The 20,654-nt window shown below is 39.1% G+C and overlaps 1 protein-coding gene across 3 annotated transcripts in view; it reads right to left on the bottom strand.

Moving 5' to 3' along the window:
* The window catches only part of ISX (intestine specific homeobox), a 31,775-nt gene that overhangs the window by 3,391 nt on the left and 7,730 nt on the right, over window positions 1-20,654 (bottom strand). For 2 of the 3 annotated variants that reach the window (XM_063308736.1, XM_063308735.1), the window contains exons 2-3: window positions 2,288-2,439; window positions 944-1,060 (exon numbers count right to left, since the gene is read on the bottom strand). In XM_063308736.1, the coding sequence (XP_063164806.1) occupies window positions 944-1,060; window positions 2,288-2,439 (269 nt within the window). Of the gene's footprint in view, window positions 1-943; window positions 1,061-2,287; window positions 2,440-15,099; window positions 15,195-16,099; window positions 16,245-20,654 lie in introns of all 3 variants that reach the window. The other variant, XM_063308738.1, reaches the window with a different exon arrangement.

The following is a 20,654-nucleotide window of genomic DNA, read 5'->3' as shown; positions in this document are numbered from 1 at the left end:
TGAAAACTCATGTGATCCTGAACTGGAATATTCAATGTTAACAACTCAGTGGTCTCAAGTTTTAAAGAATGTTAAAGAATCTTTCATCATAAAATGAGACTAATTCATCAAGAAATATTTTCAGGTTTTCCTAGATGTATATGTGCATGTTCAAAAGGGTTGGCTATCTATATTTCCATATTGGAGTAATAACAAATTTGAAGGCATATTAACATTTATGATTTCAGCTTCCCCTCTTGCTGCTCCATATTGGTTTAATGTTCTTAATACCATTAAGGTTTTAGCAAGAGAGTAAAGATTTAAAGATGCCAGAGGGTTTTTGAATTGTAATCTACCTATTTATGAACATTCTTGGATTTATCACACCTGGATTGTCAAAAAAATATTTTAATGTATCCTTAGAAAGACAGTAGTACCCTGAATGTCAAAGGCTGGTTCGAAGGAACATGTGCACCCTCATCTTTTGAACTGTCTATCAAAAAATGAAATGACTAGAATGTATGATTCAACATGGTCAACCTTTACTTTGTTGATTAAAAATAGAATTGTAATATTTCTTAAAATCTATAATTGCCAGTTTATTGTAATTTCTTTTTCTATTTTTCAAAATTTTGTTTGGTTAGTGTTTGTATTTTTGCATTTTGTACATTTTTTCTTTATGTGTTGTATTTTGAAGCACTGTCTTCTTTTAAAAAAAGGTCAGGCCTATTGATCTATCATTTAAGCCTCGCTTGCTTTTACAAAACACTCCCCAGAGTACACACATTGCAGAACTATGGCTGATGGTGTTTGAGTAGTACCACTCAAAACATGATAGGTTGTTTTATTGCTTGCACAGAACACCCAGTTTTAAAAATAGCTGATGTAATTTATTAGTACATGTAGAAAAGCTTTTCATTTCATAGAATTGCTTCTTCCATTACAAATGAATAGTGATACTCACTCTGACATTTGGCTTTGGGGTTGGAATAAAATCAGTTTCGGTCTGATGCTGCAGGCCTCCAAAACTGCCAAATCGTTCATGTTTCCTCCACTTTGCTCGTTGATTTTGGAACCAAATCTATGTAAAGGAAAGAATCAAAATGAAATTTTGGAATTTTATTAGTGACTAGTACTATTGCTGTTGCTGCTTCCATTTGATAAGAGGAATGTTTACATTCATAGAAGGCAATCATTTCTGATAAAATATGACAACAATGATTTGCCCTAAGATACTAAAAAGGCAAAAATAGGTATATGACAGTATCTCACAGCTGCCTCACATGTTTTCAGTACTTTTTATATTAAGCATATTGATATATCCAATCAAAACTTGGTCTTTTGAATCTTGTTTTCAAATTTTTATTCTGAATTTGAATGGTAAATTTTGGTCACAATTCTGAGATTGAAATTCAAATAGCATATCCTCAAAATCAGAACAAATTCATTTTTTCCTGACATTTAATTTAAAAACTCAACATGTTCTGACTAATATGCCAGCTAAATTGCTCAACATTTATTCCTGATGAATTTTGTGGGTGAAGTTTAGAATAAATGCATATTTACTGCTAAGAAAATACACAATGATTAAACATGATTAAACAATTGATGGTGTGTAACAATCTACATCTTTCTGCATCCCATATATCAGTATAGAAAAATACTAATATTTGAAATGATACTTTATTTTATCTGACCATTTAACAAAGACCAAAAGATGTATTTTTAAAATCTGATTTGTAAATTATAACTTATAAATTAATTGCTGTGAAATATATTTTGACTTTGCTTTGCTTTTCAGTATCTGGAAAATTGGGATTGGTTTAGCATATTAACAATTTTCCAAAGAAATTCTATGTGCTTAAGTTTCCAAACTCATCTAGAAGTAGAAGACATTGCTATTTTATGAGGTTCATTGCTTTGCAACTAAATAAAACCTCACTTCAAGAGAATGAATTCAGTTACAAATACATAACAGTGGCAATTGTTTATTGAGAAATCAATTTTTGTTACAGAGAATTTACTTTTCAAGCTTCAATAGCAACAAAAATAGAGTTCTCTGTGATGTATGATAACTGGCTTATATTTAATTTGTTGACATTACTGCATATAACTATCTTCAAAATCTTTCATAAACCAAGAACTATTTTCTAGATTAGTGACAGCAAAGGGAAATATATTATGCTATAAAGCTTGCTGTAATCTGACTGGTAATTATCAGTTTTTAACTTTTTGTTAGCCTATCAAGAGCAATAACTGATTAGCATCCAACTGCATCTGTCCTACATGAGAAGGAACCAGAATTTACCTGAACCCTGGCTTCTGGAAGATTGATTTTGGCTGCCAGCTGGTTGCGGATGTTAATATCTGGATAGTGTGTAGCTTGGAAGATTCTCTCCAATTCCTGGAGCTGCTCTGCTGTGAACGTGGTCCTAATTCTACGCTTCATTTTCTTGTCATCTGTACAAAAAGACACAGCATATCTCAAAAGAGTATGCCCTTAAGACAGAGAGGAAATCTAAGGGATGCAGAAGAACCAGGTATACTGTATTTCAAGTGTTTTTGATAGATCTACCACACCTGCCTCCCTTTCTGTTTCAAGATGCCTGCACAAATCCTGAAAGTCCAATTTTGTAGGTGAGACTGAGAGATAAATCCTGGCCCTAAACAAATGCTGCCATCAGGCCTGACCCATAGCATTATGATGAATGCAAAGTGGTGACTATGCATGAGCAATTGTTCACATGTAGGTCATCATTCTTCTCTATTCTGGGTTGGTCAGACAGCACCTAGAATATAGCTTTCAGATCTGGGAACAATATTTTAGTAAGGACATTGGCAGACTGGAACCTGATCAGAGGAAACTAAGCAAGGGACCTGGATAAGAAAAAATTATGAGGAGTGGTCGGAGGTATTATGTATGATTAGTATGAAGACGACTGGGGAGGCATGACATCTGTCTTCAAATATATGAGGGCTGACATGTAGAACATGGGCAGAATTATTTAGAGTTGTTATTTAGAGAAAGAAAGGTTTGAATTACAGGGAAGTAGACCAATTTCCAATTCCAATTTCAAGGTTGCCTGATTCCTTGACCGCTCTGGGCAGCTTATAGATAAAAAAGAAAGACATAAGCTGAATGGTGGTAAAAGCTCTTCAACAATGGGATCAACTCCTTCAGTGCATTCCCCACTGGAAGTGTTGATGGCCTTCTGTCAGAAACGTATTCTTGCACTAGGTAGAGAGTTGGGAGTGATGATCTCCAAGATTCCTACCAACCCTTACATTCTATGCTTCTGGATGGTCCATATGACTGAGATCCAGCACAGTCATGAATTCTGGCTGCATGAAGTTACAATGCACAAGTAACTGTACTTGCATTAATGTGTTTGGACAAGTCTGTGCTTAATACATAGATGTTTTGGGTAGTAGGAGATGAGACATACAGTGTGGATGGGGCTGTTCCTACTGTGACCCTACTCTAGCTTTCACACATAGTGCTAGATGGGGAGAAAAGTGTGAATAAGGCTAACCTGAGATATTTGCATTCAGTCAGAGATTTGAATGTCAGAATTTGTATAAGGCTCTGGAAGAAACCAGGGATCATTCTGGAAGATCAGTTCAGGGAAGTAGGTGGACCATGAAGCTGGTCTAAAACTTGTTACAAAAGAATGTTATATTTGATTTCTTTTCTAATGACCCCTAGTATGAATTTTCCTTTTAATCATTTTGTCATGTATAATTTTATAAAACCGTCATAGATCTATCTTCAGTTACCTTGTTATTAAGTTAAAAAGTGGTATCTAAATTTATGTGGTGTATATGGCTTTGCAAAATAACAGGCTTCAAAATGAACAGGCTTGATATGATTCATTGTGAGAATATTGACTGGAAGATAATTGGTAACAACAACCTTTTCCTCATAGGATTCAATATATAACCCATTGGGTAGAAACAGGAACATCTGCCTTAAGATATGCTGTCATTACTAGCTTAGCAAAGAAGAAAGAGTCAGATTGATTGATTGAATGAATAACCTATTACTAACAACCCATTACTAGGAAGCTTCATCTCAAACCCCTGAACCTTTAGCATATCACAGTACAAGTCATTAGATACTTCTCCCCTATTCTTCACAGCAGTTATAAGTGTTGCAGATGCTGGGAAAGCCTTTAGCCCAGGAGAGGTCAAAAAAGTCACACACCAAGCATTTCTATAAAAATAATTTATTTACAGAAAGCAAAAAACAAAAGCAAAACATTTAAAGGACTTAGCCCCCTTTGGAGCAAGCCTTACTCGCTACATATCGGCAGTGAGAAAAAGAGGAAGTGAAAAAACAAGTCCGGGCAGCTCCTCCCCTCCCCCAGGCTATTTGCATGAAGCACGTGAGAGGAGACAATCTAATACAACCCCTTCACCTGGCCAAAATGATTAGGCACATATAGCAGTCTTAATCTGTTAGTAGGAAAACCTCAACACTCCCCTTTTTACACTACAGATTAAGATGCATAACCAATCTTCTCTGACTTTATATGTCTTTCCATTCACATTACCATTATCTCCCCTTTGGTTTAACAGAAAGCTACCATTCTTCTTCCTGTGTTTTTCCAAAACTAGGTAATTGGTCACAACTCCAAGGCTTTTTAATGTGAAATGGCTTTTCATGCAGGCTTCAAAATCAAGCCTTTGTTTTTCTGTTGATGTGAACAGCAGCAAATCATCAACATAAATGCACAGATACATACAGCCTTGTTTGTCCTTCATATATACACAGGGATCTGCTTTTCCTTTTTCAAAACCAAAATTCTGCAGTTTTTCATCTACTTTTTGGTTCCAGGATCTAGCAGCTTGTTTTAACCCATAGATTGACTTCTGCAGTTCACAGACTAGATTCTCCCCTTTTTCATAGCCAGGGGGTTGCTGCATGTATAATCTGTGGTCTAAATCACCATAGAGAAATGCAGTTTGAATGTCATAGTGGTTAACTGACATTCCCTTGAGTGCAGCAACTTTTAACAGTAATCTAATTGATTCACCTTTAGTAACTGGTGCAAAAGTCTTGTCAAAGTCTAAATCTTTCCTTTGAGTGAACCCTTTTGCAACCAACCTTGCTTTATATTTTTGGATTTTGCCATCAGCATCCCTTTTCAGTTTGAAAACCCACCTACAACCCAGACAGCGTTCATTGGGAGGTAGATTTACCAGTTTCCATGTTTTATTTTCTTTCAAGGATGCTAACTCCTGTTGCATGGCAGAATGCCAATTTTGTGCAATCTCAGGTGGTAAAGCATTCACTTGTTCTAAAGACTCAGGTTCTGTGAATATGTGAAAAGCCTTTACTGTTTCAGCCTGAAAACGTGATGGAGGAACGCCTTTATTACTCCTCTGAGATCTGCGAGGTAATACAGGGCTTAAATTTTGACTCCTATCACTTTCCTGAGAAGCATCTGTCTCATCAGACAGATCTTCAGTTTGCTTTTCTGGTTTAATGTCCTCATCAGGCAAAAGATCACCATCAGCAAGTCCTTGCTGTTCTCTTGTGGTGGTCAGTTCAACTGGAGAGCTAGAATTTAATCTCCCCCAGTTTTGTTCAGCAAAAGAAGCGCTTTTGCTAATTATTAATTTCTCTCCCATTATGAACCTGTAGCTCCTCTGGCTTTGTTCATAGCCAACAAAGATGGCTTTCTTTGTTGTGGGGCCTCCTTTCCTTCTCTGCTGTTTTGGAATGTGAACCCATGCAGTGCTACCAAACACTCTAAGATGGCTTACCTTTGGTTTCACACCATAAAACAAATGGAATGGAGTGTCCTGAATCATAGAGTTATACAACCTGTTCTGAACATAACAGTCGTTAAAGCTTCTCCCCAGTACTTAAAACATAATCGTGAATCTTTTAACATGCATTCCATCGCATTTTGCAAGGTTCTGCCCTTTCTTTCAGCAACACCATTTTGCTGAGGGGTGTACGGGTTAGAAAGAATTTGTTCTATCCCCTTTTCCACTAGGAACCTTCTGAATTTGTGAGAAAGGTATTCTCCTCCTCTGTCACATTGGAGTGCAGATACAGGCCTAGGGAATTTTCCATTTGCCCATGTCACAAAACTTTTAAATTTCTCAAATGCCTCATCTTTATGTTTTAAGATGTAGATAAATGTGTATCTTGAGAAATCATCAATGATGGTCATTGCATACCTTGCTTGTCCAAGACTTGGAGCAAAAGGACCAATAATGTCAGAGTGTACAATTTCCAAAGGTCTAGTTGTAACTCTGTCACTGTGCTTACTCACAGGAGCTTTCAGTGTTTTGCATTCTTTGCAAACTACACAGTCTAAGTATTTATCACAGGGTTTTATCTTTAGGTCAGCACACAGCTGTGGCATTTGTGCTATATACTTGAAATTAGCATGACCAAATCTCCTGTGCATCAGGTGTACACATTGGTCATGATATGGTGTGTTGCCAACTGCAGCCTTGCAGCTTGGCTTCCTTGCATTTTGCACAATGTACAAGGAGTCTTTTAACATACCAGTAGCACACAATTTCCCATTTTTACGTATCTCACAACCATTTTTCTTAAATGTTATGATATACCCTGTTGCAGCCAATTGTGCCACAGATAAAAGGTTTGATTGTAAATTTGGCACATACAACACACCTTTTACAGTTTCTCCTAAGCAGGATAAATACAAGTCACCTTGTCCCATAATTTTGGTGACAGACCCATCAGCCAAAGATACACTTTGTCTTTCAGTTTTAGACAGTGACACAAAAGAGCTTTTACAATTACATAAATGACAACTGGCCCCAGAATCTAACACCCATACATCAGAATTACCCTTCTCAGCAACCTGTGCAATTTGGGTTGTCTGAAGAGCCTTCTTCTGTGTTGCCCTTGTGTTCTTCTGCTCTGTCTTTCTACTCTTGGGTCTCAAGGCACAGTCTCTTTGCAAATGTCCAGCTGAACCACAAGTGAAGCATCGCTGGCTGGCTAGTGCTGTGGCCTCAGGTTCCTTTCCCTTCTTTTCCCTCATTTTCTGGTCTTGCAGCTTTCCAAAAGAGATGGGGGGGGATCTTTCCTCTATCTTCTCCCATTCAGCGAGTAAGCGCTGTGTAACATACGATGGGGTGAGGTCTGCTTCAGGCATAGCCTCCAGGGTACAAATCAGCGTGTCCCATGTTTCATTTAGTGAGGACAGGAGGATATAGGATTTTGTGAGAGGTGTAAATTCTATTCCTCTCTCCTGCAACTCAACAAACAGCTGCTGAATATAATGCAGGTGCTCAGGAAGGCTATCTCCTTCTGCAAGGTAGGCTCTGTACAGCTTTTTCATTAGAGTAACTTTACTCCCTGCTGTTGCCTTTACATATAAGTCTCTCAAAGCATCCCAAAGTTGCTTTGCAGACTGCATGCCTCGCACATGGACTAGCTGATTGTCCTCAACTCCCAGGATAATGGTGGCTCTAGCCCGCTCATCCTGTCTCAGCCATTCAGCACTGGGATTTTGGGGGTTTTGCTCACCAATTGGCAGCCAAAGATCCTCTCTGCGAAGATACATTTCCATCTTCAGGGCCCAATTCAAATAGTTGGTCTCTGATAGGCGCTCCAGAGGCATCGCTGAGGGCTGGGAGGCAGCCATGGCTTCTTCCTTCTTTTGCAAGTCACCTCAGCTAGCTTCTAAGTCCTGCAGACCGGCAGTTGCTGGAAAATCTCCAGGTGGCTCCAAAGAAAATCTTCACAGGTCTTTGCTACCTGCCTTTAAATTGTGCATGAGGTGTGGAGTTGATCTCTCTTTTCTCTCTGGGTTTTACTGCGTTGTTTACTGGGCACATAACCTGTTGGCAGATGCTGGGAAAGCCTTTAGCCCAGGAGAGGTCAAAAAAGTCACACACCAAGCATTTCTATAAAAATAATTTATTTACAGAAAGCAAAAAACAAAAGCAAAACATTTAAAGGACTTAGCCCCCTTTGGAGCAAGCCTTACTCGCTACATATCGGCAGTGAGAAAAAGAGGAAGTGAAAAAACAAGTCCGGGCAGCTCCTCCCCTCCCCCAGGCTATTTGCATGAAGCACGTGAGAGGAGACAATCTAATACAACCCCTTCACCTGGCCAAAATGATTAGGCACATATAGCAGTCTTAATCTGTTAGTAGGAAAACCTCAACAATAAGTACAATTATATTTTAACCTCTCTCTCTGTTACGCCATGATGCCCTTACTTCTATAATCTATCCTGTCTAATCATCAAAGCAAGACATCACAAGTTTATTTTTTTCATTTTTACATAACAAGTCCATAAAAGGTTTCCAGTCACCAGTAAATGTGACTGGAAACCTCTTCTTTGTATCTTTTTTCCTTCTTTTCTGTTTTACTTTAGCTTTTTTTCTTTACTTGCACTTTTCGCTTTCTCTTTGCTTGCTTTCTTTTTCCTTTTTCTTCCTTACTTTATATTAGATTGTATTAGACCTTATCTTTCTTTTTAAAAGTTTTAATAAAAATTATATACATGCATAAAAAGATACTTCTCCCCTGATAACCCCCAAGACCATCCATCATGCTGAGTCTTGCTGACATTATGATGCAGTGATCAAGAACTGAGCAAGTGTTCCATGTGTGCACATTAAAGGCAGCAATCCTGAAGGTGTAATATTATTGAAAGAAATCGTTTTGGAAGAAGAGTTTAATCTATATAACCTAAATGATACACTGCTGTACTGTAGGAAGGAAAGATGTTGTCAGGAAAGATGTTGCTGGTTGGAACCCACACCAGGAATCCCGGAGAGTTGTGTTTTGAGGAGATCTGTTAGGATGCAGATTTGTTCCTTTATTCCTCTGAACTGATGTGCATCCTGAACACAGAGAACATCAGATTGCCAGTAGTTTTGTGGGGGATGGTATTAAGGAAGAGAGGGCTGCCTCCATCTGTCATTTTTACTGTTAACCAAACACCAAAGGCTTCCTCTATTTACCAGCTGCACTCATTCTGAATAATCAGTTTCAAGCAGTGATGTCATTTTAGATGAAAACTTACAGAAATGCATGTCCTCTTGAATCTCAGTACAATGCCTTAAACAACAGGTGGTGGAGAACAACGGTGGAAGAAGGCTGTGTGTGAATATTTTTGACGAAATACCAGATTCTATGAACTAGTGGCCCAATTCAATGGATTTCTCTCATGTTCATATGGCTGTGTGTGTATGACAAAAGACACATTTGTACCAGTTGGTGGCCACCCTAATATTATAATAACTATTTAAAAAACAAAGACAAAGAAAAGCTCAATATCAGCTTTTGATCAGGGGGTTGGAATATCTTAATCAGCACATGCATTGCTAGCAGACACCGTTCCTCACCTATTACCTCTTGCCATCATTCCTGTCACTTTGGGCTGCACAGTGACAGGATTTCAACTCAAGGCTCAACCCCACTTGCACCACTTTCCAGCAGCAAAGTGAAAGGTTTGCCTTCAGTTTTCAATCTGCACTGATGTCATATAATTTCTTGATGCCACCTTAAGGGAATTTAGCCTTGAACATAAGAATGGATGTCTTGTTTTCTGACTTGAGAGGGAATTTTATGATTGTTCAGATCAGAGTGGAGGAGATAGTGGGATAGAAGTGTACTGCACTCAGCTGTGCAGGATGGTTGAGATGGTGCTTTATATATACGATGCATGATTATGGTCTGCCTTGTATGCCCATTGCAGCCAATCTCTTAACAGGGTTTGTTGTTATTGTCCCTTTGAGTCAGTGTTGACTCTTGGCGACTGCCTGAACAAGTCTGCAGTTTTCTTGGCAAGGTTTTTCAGAAGTGGTTTGCCATTGCCTCCTTCTTCCTAGGGCTGAGGGAGAGTGACTGGCCCAAGGTCACCCAGCTGGCTTTGTGCCTAAGACAGGACTAGAACTCACAGTCTCCCAACTTCTAGCCTGATGCCTTAACCACTACACCAAACTGGCTCTCCGGGACTGCCTACTGTTGGGCAATTTCAAGATCCCTGCCCTCCATTCTTATGCATTTTATAAGTGTTAGCAGGAGTGAATGCAGGATCTGGTGTGCAAAATAGAAGGAAAGCCTTTCTATTCTGCTCCACTCCTGGCTAATAAATTGGAAGACAAGTCTGGATGCTGGCCAGGAATTTTATTAACTGCCTGGAATATACTAATGGAAAGGCATGATAGGAATTTAGAAATAATTTGCTCGGCTCACCACAGCTAGATGATGCCAACTTTATACTATAAGGGTCAGATTGTTCCATCACCCAAACATGAACAGATTTGCCCCTGAGAATAGTTAATTCTCCCTGCTTTGTCATAGATCTAAAATAATATTGTTATCTTATAATAACCTCAGTCTTTTTTCCTCATCTATTTGTTCCTGCAAAACTTTTTCTGTATACATTTTGAATAAGGCCAGCAGCAGCAACCCTACAAGGAGTTTGGAGTATCTGTCTTGCTGAGAACAATTTTTTTTGAAACTGGATCACTCAAATTAAAATAATAAAATAACCTGAGGTCAGCTGTAAACTAACAGAAACTGAATGGACTGGCTTTGATTTCAGCTCCAAATGAAATTACTGCTGCTGTAGTTACAGTAAGCTAATCAAGAACACGCTGGTAAAAAATTGAAATGGTGTATTTTTTTATTAAACTTAATCATGATATTTCTGTTTCCAGAGAGAAAGAGGGATGGAGGGAGGTGTGTACAGGTAGTCCTTGTTTAGTGTCTGCCTCGTACAGAGACCATTCACAGTTACAGTGATGATGAAAAAGTAACTTTGCAACCAATCCTTGAATTTATGATCTTCACAGGTCTGTAAAGCAAATGAAAGCTGAAGTAAGATCATAAGCACAGTCAGTTTCACTTAGTGACTGCTTCACTTAACGACTGAGTTGCCAGTCCCAATAGTGGAAGCTAAGTGAGGACTACCTGTATGTGAAAGATTGGGTTGATAGGGGCAAGTCTACATTAGTGTTCACTTCTATGAGGTGACAATTTCTTGCAACTCCAAATATTTGCAAGCAACTTTGAGATCTCAAATTAAGAAATCACATAGCAAACAACAGCACCAAAAATTACAGTCTAACAACAAATGTGGAAGTTATAGGGCTATAAAATGTTAAGTGCTATGGCGGTTTTACAAATCTGGCTTTAGGATCCCTGGGGAAATAAGACTACATTTCTTACTTGAAAAGTTTCTATATGCAACTACTTAGAATTCTTACTTTCTTTATAAGCTGCAAAGAAGTGGTTTAGAATAAAAATTCAAAAACTTGAGTGCAGGTCCTTTTCAAAAAAAGTGATTGTTAAACTTCTTGCAATGGTTCAGGTTTCTTCATTAAGAAAGAGAAATTTTATTATGCTGTTAAGTTTTGATTAGACCATTAGCTCATGAAGAATTAGGGCATGAAGATAATCTTTACACCTTCAGGATCTCTAGGGAATAGAACTATTATAGTGAAACCTCTCACCCAAATTATTCCTTTTCATCTGGTGTTTGGTCGCCTCCCAGTATTTTCCTTCTGAAAATAATGAAGTAAGAGGAAGATCAACTCTAGAATAGAAATCTTTCAAAATCTAGAAAAGGACAATATTAGTTGCTGAAGGAGGTCTTCCGAAATGGTGAGATCATTGTTCCAACTGTAGAGGGGGCAGTGCTGAATATGCCTGAGTATGGGCCACTGAGATTTTTTCAAGGGCAGAAATGCATAATAGAGTTCTCATACATAGCTACCTGGAAGGCTACTTCTGTTCATCTTTTTTTGCTATGCATCAAAAGTAGCAATTTCTGACTTGTGCCAACTCAAGCAGTGCTGTCTGGTTCTCCTGCCGTCATCATTTCGTTATAAGCAACCTCTTCCACTCCAATTGGTTAGTGGGTACTGTGGGAGGAATGTACCTTCTCCTCCAACCACTGGTCACGGGTTCCATGGCCATTTATTATATTTACAAGTTCAACAATGGGATGGTGAAAAGCTGATGGGTTTTTTTTACTGGGGGAGGGGGAGAATTCACTGATGGAACAGTGAAACATAGACATGTCTTCTCCTCCTCCTCCTCCAAATTAAACTGACAGGATTACTACCCATTCTAGCCCAAGTGACAGGAAAAATGGTAAAACTGCAGTGTTTTCTTTCTTTTTTGTGTTCGCTTTCAGGAGTAAAGAAGCAGGAAAATCCTCCAATCAGTGTCATGGTAAATATGTTCTAGATAGAACCCTAGGCCATCACTGAGGTCAAAACAGAAGAAAGGCTTGAAATATGGAAATGGATTTCTTAAATTGGCTTCATTTCCAGTTTAAGGCTGCCAGATGCAAAAGCCCTAAGTCTACATATGATTATATGTCGTTACCTCCTTCTTATTAGAATTATGAAGGGGGTGATGAAAAACTCTTCATCCACCCTTTTGCTCTGGTGGATTCTTTGGTTCCACTCTGTGTATGTACATTAGGTAGGATAACTGGGCGGAGTTTCTGAGCTGTTTAACTATTATGATGCTCTTCCCCTGTTCCAATTAGTTCATTCAGTTTACCTATGATTATCCATCTCCTGAATGTGAGATTTGAAAGTAACTCTAGCTGACAATCACAGAGGCCTACTACACATTGTTAGGTTTGGAAGTCTCCTCTTGTGACCTGGCTATATGTCAAAATTTTATCAGAATCCTGCTGAATGTTTTGAAGTATTTTAAAGAAGAGGTTTAGTAGTTTAGGGACAAGACTTTTAGCAGGATCCTAAGTCCTGCTTTTAGATAGCCTAAAGCTGAAAGCACTTTTAAGAAGATCTCTTACATGCATGCCATGAATGCATAGAGCAACCTATTGGTCCTTGATATTCTGTGTCTTTGGAACTTTTGAAAGTGTTGCTCCTCATATGATTTGGAACATGCTTGAATTGTATGAATATTTTCTTTTTTTTTTCCAGGCTACATGGACATTATCTAATAGGGCAGTACATGTTTCAAAAATGATTTGAAGGAAGTACATCAGGCATGAGTCCAGCACCCCTTTGCTACTAATTAAATCAGCTATACCCTTTTTCTAACTTCTAAGCAAGCCTGAGAAAATATTCCACTGCTTTAAGAAGTCAACCCATTAAAGTGACTCTTAAAGCAGTGAGACCTTTTACAAGGATTGCATGGAGGCATGACAAAAGACATTGCTTCTTGAATGAGTAGCAGAGATCCAGTGTGCGCATGCTTACATGAAGTCTGAAGCATTCCCTCCAAATAATTTTCTAAGTATGTACAATTCTACCGTTTATCTCATCACAGTATGTTTAATGTATACCTATAGATGATCTTCTGAAGAGTGAGTGGCAGTTGCAGTGATGATGATGATATTGATTATTGGTTCCTGGATGATATGGAAAGTATTGGTCCTCTCATAAAAATATAGGCTAGGCTGTTCATTAGAAAAAGAAAAAAGGAGGTTGTGTCCTCTTTGGGGCTTCTCAGGCAAACTAAAGAGTCTGCTTATTTGATTAAAAGACATTATGAAGAGGCTTGGAATTGAGAATGTGGTACCATAGCTAATTTCTATCAGAGCATCTTTTCACCCCTTATTAAAAGGATTAGTTTAGCAGGGAGAACGGTTCTAATTGGATGCATACAAATGGCTCAGGCTAGAGCCTTCTGCCACTGAAGCATAGCATTTAGCATCCTGCTGATATCTATTGGGGCACTGCAGAAATGGAGCAGCAGGATGCTGGAATGTTTAAAGGCTCCATTTAATTTCTTTTAGTCCAAAGCCTTTCAGACAAAAGCTGCCTTCACCTAGGCACCAATCACAGACACTTAATTACTGGAGCGGATGGCTGCAATGAAGAGTAAGAGAAAAACCTCTGGCACGAAGAACAGGAAAGCTTTAAACACTTAAAAACAAGTGGCTAAAAAATATCCTACAACAGAAACTAATGATAAAGATTGCAGTGAGTGAGTGTGTGAGTGTGTGTGTGTGTGTGTGTGTGATACGTTCCGCTCATGAAAATCTATTCAATGTTAACTGTGTTTTGAGAGGTTCCTTGCTGAGCTGCCAGTGTAATGAAAGCAAATGAAGCATGGAAGAAAATAATGTAGGAATCCAAAAAGAGATTGAATGCATTGCAAGCAAAGATTTGATGGTAACTGATATGGTGAAAATTTATTCAGTTCTTGAGAGATTACAACAACATGGCTGCAAATAAACTAACTATAGTTAACCCTTGTGCATTAGCTGGCTGCAGGGTTTGCTTGCCACAGGTTCTACTTCCAGGTTTGACATCTGCTACCGTTGGAAGAAATGAACTGCAGTACTGTTATTATCCCACCCAGACAGTGTCCTAAGCACATTCTCTTGAGATCTAGAATTTAGGGGTTCAGATCTACTTCATATATTATACTGCCAGGTGAATACTTAGAATATGTTATTGTCTATACCAAACATTAATAAAGTAAACATAAAATTAAATATAAAGAAGACCAAATTAATGACAATAGATAGAACAACCAGCCTTAGAATTGACAGTGAAGATATCAAAGTGGTGGAGAGCTGCTGCCTTTTAGGATCAACCATCAACAGTAAAGGAACCAGTACTCAAGAAATACATTGTAGACTTGGCAGAGCAGCTGTGAAGACCTTGGAAAAGACATTCAATGTCATGATGTCTCTGTACCTACAAAAATGAGTGCACCATTGGAAAACCTGAAAGAACAGGTCAGGGACAGACTGTCATGGAAAAAAAAATCTATCCATGTGGTCACTAGGAGTCGAAAATGACTTGATGGCACATAATCAATCAATACCAAACAATTTAAAGAAGAATGATAGATGAGTATGTATTCAGGTGAGTGGTGCTTCAGTGCCTGCACATGCTTATGCACATAGATATGGATCCATGCTCAAACACTGCACAATGCCATACAAGCACTGGTCACTTCATGTTCCTTTTCTTCATGTACTGCTGTCCTGACAGCCTACAGATAATAAATTTTTGGGCTGAAGCTGTAGAAAGCCCACTCCCACTGGGAAAGACATGCAAGGAGAATAACAGTGGGAATACCCATGTGCCTTCTTTCCCATTGTGATCATCACAGCACTGAGAGATTGAGGGGAAGGAATTTTGGCTGGGGAGTGGGGAAGTACCTACAGTGTGCTGCATAGGAAGTTGAATGCAGCCCATAGAAAGTCAGCTTGTCCAATCCTGCCATTTATCAGGAATTTTAAATCATCATAGTGGTGGTCCTTGGGGGAAAAAAGAGATTAATCCATAGCAGAGGAATACTTTTGTTGGGACCAACTGAAATGATACAAAAGGGTCTGCAAACTATACATTCTCCAGAACATTTGATCCAAGCATGGTGTTATCAACATGCAAAAGAGGAAGAAAACAAACACTTCCAAAGATTAGGCCAGATATTTCAGTCATGAGATCTGAATGCAGATTCAGAATTAGGCATTGCTGGGGTCAGATTGCTTCCAGTCTTCAGGGTCAAAGAACCCAAATAGTTGCTCCTTCCATCTCAGAAACTAGAAAGACCATGATCCCCTGTCTTTTCCATGAATAATGCACAAGGTACTTGGTCTTGCAGAAAGCAGAAGTTAGAGGGTTAAGTCTTTGTATCAATAAAGCTAGAGATTTGCATGTCAGTTATAATGTTAGTTAAGCCAAATTTGAGTAGCGTTCTCTGGAGACTGGGGGATATTGGATCCTCAGAATGGATAGTCCCCTTCAGATTCAGTGATAGCCGTTTCCTATGCAGGCAGCAATTGCCAGCTTTTTTTTTTTTTTGAGGTGTTGTCAAACTTAGATTTGCTTGTGCATTGTGTGCAATAGCTTCAGTTACTGGGAATTCTGGGAACTATAATCCCAACACAGTAAAATTAACAAGCTTGGAAAAACTGAAATTTTGATATGATCCCACAGGGCTCTTATGATTTAGAAGAGTGGTGTTTCTGAACTATTGGAGATAGTTGGATTTCTTATCTGTTTTCTATAGCAGACCATTTACAAGCTGTCTGATGTTATCTGTTATTTTTTATATGTACTGAACCTGGCACATCAGTCAGGAGCTGTTGCTTTTTAACTACTCCATCGCATATAGGCTTCCTGCTCCCTTCCTGCTCTTTCAATGAAGTTTGATCATTACCTTGATATACCTAGCCTCTGCTCTTCAGAAGCTGTTAAAACAAGAGATAAATGGCATGCACCCAAGTCTTAATCAGAGAAGAATAAGGATGACAAATAGGGAGAGATCAGATCCTTAGGCTATGATGACAAGCCCTCCAAACAGCCTGGGAGAAAACCAATATAAGCCAATAAGAACAGCCACCTAAGATTAAGAGAGGAATTGCTCAACTATATTTTTAATTTATGAAAAAGTTCCCATAACCCAAGGAACACTGCAGCCCTCAAAACAACTTTACTTGGCAGTCTTGTAAAAAGTGACCCCCTTATCCAAGGACATTTAAAGTGAAACCTGTGCAGCTGTCTGGAGGCAGTTGATCCACCAAGCCTTACTCTGCAGCAGAGAGCTTGTTCTAGACCTCTAGGATTTGGGACTTGGACTATACCAGCTTAGCATAGGCCTTCCCTCACTGGATTTGTGCTTCCAGCAAAGATGAGGAGGAAAATATCTTCTGACACTAGGGTGGGGTGGGGTGGGGTGGGGTGGGATGGGAGAAAGGGAGAAGACTTTTCCCCCTACTTCTTACACTTTTACTTTACAAGTGATGCTTGCAAGATGGGTTGACAGCCTTTTCTCTATTATTTCTTTTTTTAAACATTTCCTTTTCTGGGAAGATAAAAGTTTCATTGACTGAGCAACAAGAAAGAGCCATTCATCAGCATTTCTCTGGGAATAAAATTATGTGGTCAAGTGTTCCTTCTAGCAGTGGGAAGAAGATGGCTGCCTCCTGACATAACTCTTCCACTTCCAGAATTTCATTTCATTACAGAAAAAGTAAGGGAGCAGATCCCCCACCACTCTCCCTGTGATCTGAATTCTGTGTGGCAATTCACACACCTATTGCAAGAAAAAAAAAAACTGATAAAAATTTTGTAAACTCATCAGCCAAGAAGGAGCCATTGTTGAAATATGACTCTTTTTAGGCAATTACAAACTTGTGAGCATCCAAATACAACTGAAGGCAAGCCAAGCATGGAACCTTTCCAAATCTGTGGTCTGGCAGTGAAATAAGAAGGAAAGGAAACACATATAGTAATAATTAAACAGAATGATGTTTCATTTGGTTAGCTGATGGAACTTTTTTTTTCTTCTGACAACCATTACCGATTATTTCAGTTTTGTTTTAATAATCCTTGTAATCTGAAAGTGTTGTTATTCATACAGTGAAGACAAATGTCAGACCAAGGTAACACATTTTTCATTCTATATCTCTTCTGGGTCAGTGGTTCAAGATAAAACATATGTATTTACTTTGTTATCTTTTTAAAAACTAGGGCTGAGACAAAAATGGGCCTGTCCTACTTTCACTACCCATTCACTACTGTAACAATTGGGCATTTGTGAAGAAATTAATTCTAATAATTGTTGGTGGGTGTGCAAAAATAAGGCAAAATGTTTTCAGCAGTGGCTTTCACTGGCAACATGAGGCCATTCTGGATTTGGTAAAAGGTCATAGGTAAAGGTAAAGGTTTCCCTTGACGTAAAGTCCAGTCGAATCCGACTCTAGGGGGCGGTGCTCATCTCCGTTTCTAAGCCTTGGAGCCGGCGTTGTCATAGACACTTCCGGGTCATGTGGCCAGCATGACGACTCGGAACGCCGTTACCTTCCCGCCGAAGCGGTACCTATTGATCTACTCACATTTGCATGTTTTCGAACTGCTAGGTGAGCAGGAGCTGGGACGAGCAACGGGAGCTCACCCCGCCGCGCGGTTTCGAACCGCCGACCTTCCGATCGGCAGCTCAGCGGTTTAACCCGCAGCGCCACCGCGTCCCTTAAAGGTCATAGCTTTAAATTAATATAAAGGATGAGTGGAGAAATGAACATTTTCATTATGGTTTGATTTCCAGCCAAACAATGGTCTTCTCGTCATTCAAAACAACAGCTGGGTGGATACATTTCCTGTTTGCTTTACATCAGTGTTTCTCAACCTTGGCTACTTTAAGATGTATGGACTTCAACTCCCAGAATTCCCCAGCCAGCATTCTGGGAGTTGAGGTCCACACATCTTAAAGTGGCCAAGTTTGAAAAATACTGCTTTACATGGATGACTCCATTTTCCAAGTACTATCAGATCAGGCAAACTGATCTGGACTCCTTATTGCTGGCTGGCATAGCCCTAAATTAAATGAGGTTATTGGAATCCAAATATTGCTGATTTATTATAATGTCTTGATATGTGGTCATGTGCCCAACTTACAAGAGGATAGTTCTTCATGTATTTATTTAGTTCTCATCTTTAATCTCAGTAAGGTACTCACTGTAGCTACCAAGGGTTAGTTGCAGAAAGCATAATATAAAATATAAAAACAAAACATAAAAAGGAAAGCAAAATGATTTCACAGATAAATAGCCCCTGGGAGGGGCTATCCAGTTTAGGTACAGTTTATTGATTAAAAATAATAGGAGGGAATAAAGGTTATAATTGCATCTATAATTTAGTATTTGTAATTTCTATACATACCAATTAGCATGTTTATATTTTATCAATGCACATTGATGACTTCTTTTGTAATTCTGGGCATAGGCATGAAAGCCGGCTGGGTGACCTTGGGCCAGTCCCTCTCTTTCAGCCCAACTCACCTCACAGGCTTGTTGTGGGGAAAATAGGAGGAAGAAGGCCGCCTTGAGTCATTTATAAAAATAATAAAGGTGGGATAGAAAATAAAATAAATAAAATAAAATAAATAGCCTAAGTGCCCTCTTTAGGACCAGTTTTCAACAAGAATTGGGACATTTCTAAACAGTACTACTATCTTTTTTGAGTACTACCCTTCTTCCCCCTAGTTCTCTTGAGGAGTGACTGAGGTATCCACGCATGGGTCACAAAGTCAAGATGGCAGGTGCAACTATGTGATCAAAGGCCAGCCCCTTTAAAGTGTCACAATGCATGTATGAAGGGGCAGGGCTTTGATTGTGTGGTTGAGATGACTTTTATGCCCAACCCACCCCTTACACTCTTTGAAATGTTTAGATCCCAAGTGCAAAATCCCTGAAATGTTAATGAACCACAATTTTTCATTTAATTCCTCTTAATTTTAAAGAGGAAAATGGTTGAATACTGTACATAACTGAAGAATAAGGGTTTTTTTATCTGAAAAAATAATTAAATCCTGGTTTTATCCACTATATTTGGGAGTATAGTCCCAGCACCCAAAGGTCAAGTAAAGCCCTGTAAAGCCCTTGGCCTGTAAAAAAATTATGAACAGGTAGTTCTCATTCAGTGACCACAATTGGGACCGGCAACTGGTTTGTTAAGCAAAGTGGTCGCTAAGTGAAACCACGATTGTGCTTATGATCTTACTTCAGCTTTCCTTTGCTTTATAGACCTGTGAAGGTCATAAATGTGAGGATTGGTCATAAAGTTACTTTTCCATTACTGTCGTAACTGTGAACAGTCACTAAAAAAGACAGCCGCTAAATGAGGACTACCTGTACATGTGATATATGTCTGCCAAAAAATTCAACATGATAGCCATGAACATGCAGCGCTCTACATGGGGCTACCCTTGAAGAGCATCCAGAAGCTACAGCTGGTGCAAAATGCAGCTGTGCGGGCGATCATGGGTTTCCCAAGATCAGCACATGTAACCCCTTTGCTCCGCGAGCTGCATTGGTTGCCAGTATGCTTCTGGGTCCAATGCAAGGTGTTGGTTATCACCTTTAAAGCCTACATGGCATGGGTCCAGGTTACCTAAGGGACCATCTCCTCCCCATCATATCAACCCGTCCCTCCCAGTCATGCAGAGAGGGCATGCTACGGACCCCATCTGTAAGAGAATTCCATCTGGCTGGGTCCAGGAGATGGGCCTTCTCTGCAACAGCCCCTGCCCTTTGGAATATGCTTCCCCCGGAAGTGAGATCGGCTCCCTCCCTCCTGGACTTTAGGAAACAACTAAAGACCTGGTTCTGTTATCATGCCTGGGGCGGGAGAGAGAGTAGTCATTCCTGGGGATGGTTAATTTCTTAGAAGGACCTTGCTCTGCTTGCAAATCACAGAGAACTTCCAGCCATTGGGGTTTTTATCATATTTATTTTATTATGTATTATAGTATTTTACAGTTTTATATTTTTCTTATTTATGTTTTATTGTAAACAGCCCAGAGTCCCTTTTGGGAGATGGGTGGCGATAAATTTGATTAATAAATAAATAAAACAAATAAATAAATAAATCTTGACACCGCCCCCCCATGGATGTCCCTGTAAAGGACTGAACCATCCAATTCAGTAAGAGAACCATAGTCCTCATCTGAGGAAAGCTGGTAATTATAATGCTTACAAATGTCCCTGATTGTAAGTCCACTACCCCCATCCCACTGCAGTATAAAAAGGTTAGACAGAAGAAAAAAAACCTGCTGTGCTTCCATTGACTCTTAGTGAATCTAACAAGACTGACCCATTTTAAAAGTATATTCCCTAGGGGAAAATAGCCTTTTCTTATGGTAAATACAGTATTCCTATGCAATTAAATGCTTTGGTGCTTGAATTTCTGCTTATCATTCATGCAAAAAAGATATA

This window comes from Candoia aspera, chromosome 7 (genome assembly GCF_035149785.1).
Source record: "Candoia aspera isolate rCanAsp1 chromosome 7, rCanAsp1.hap2, whole genome shotgun sequence".
Lineage (NCBI taxonomy): Eukaryota > Metazoa > Chordata > Lepidosauria > Squamata > Boidae > Candoia > Candoia aspera.
Note: the sequence above shows the minus strand (reverse complement) of the source record. Positions and strands in the feature narration are given on the sequence as shown.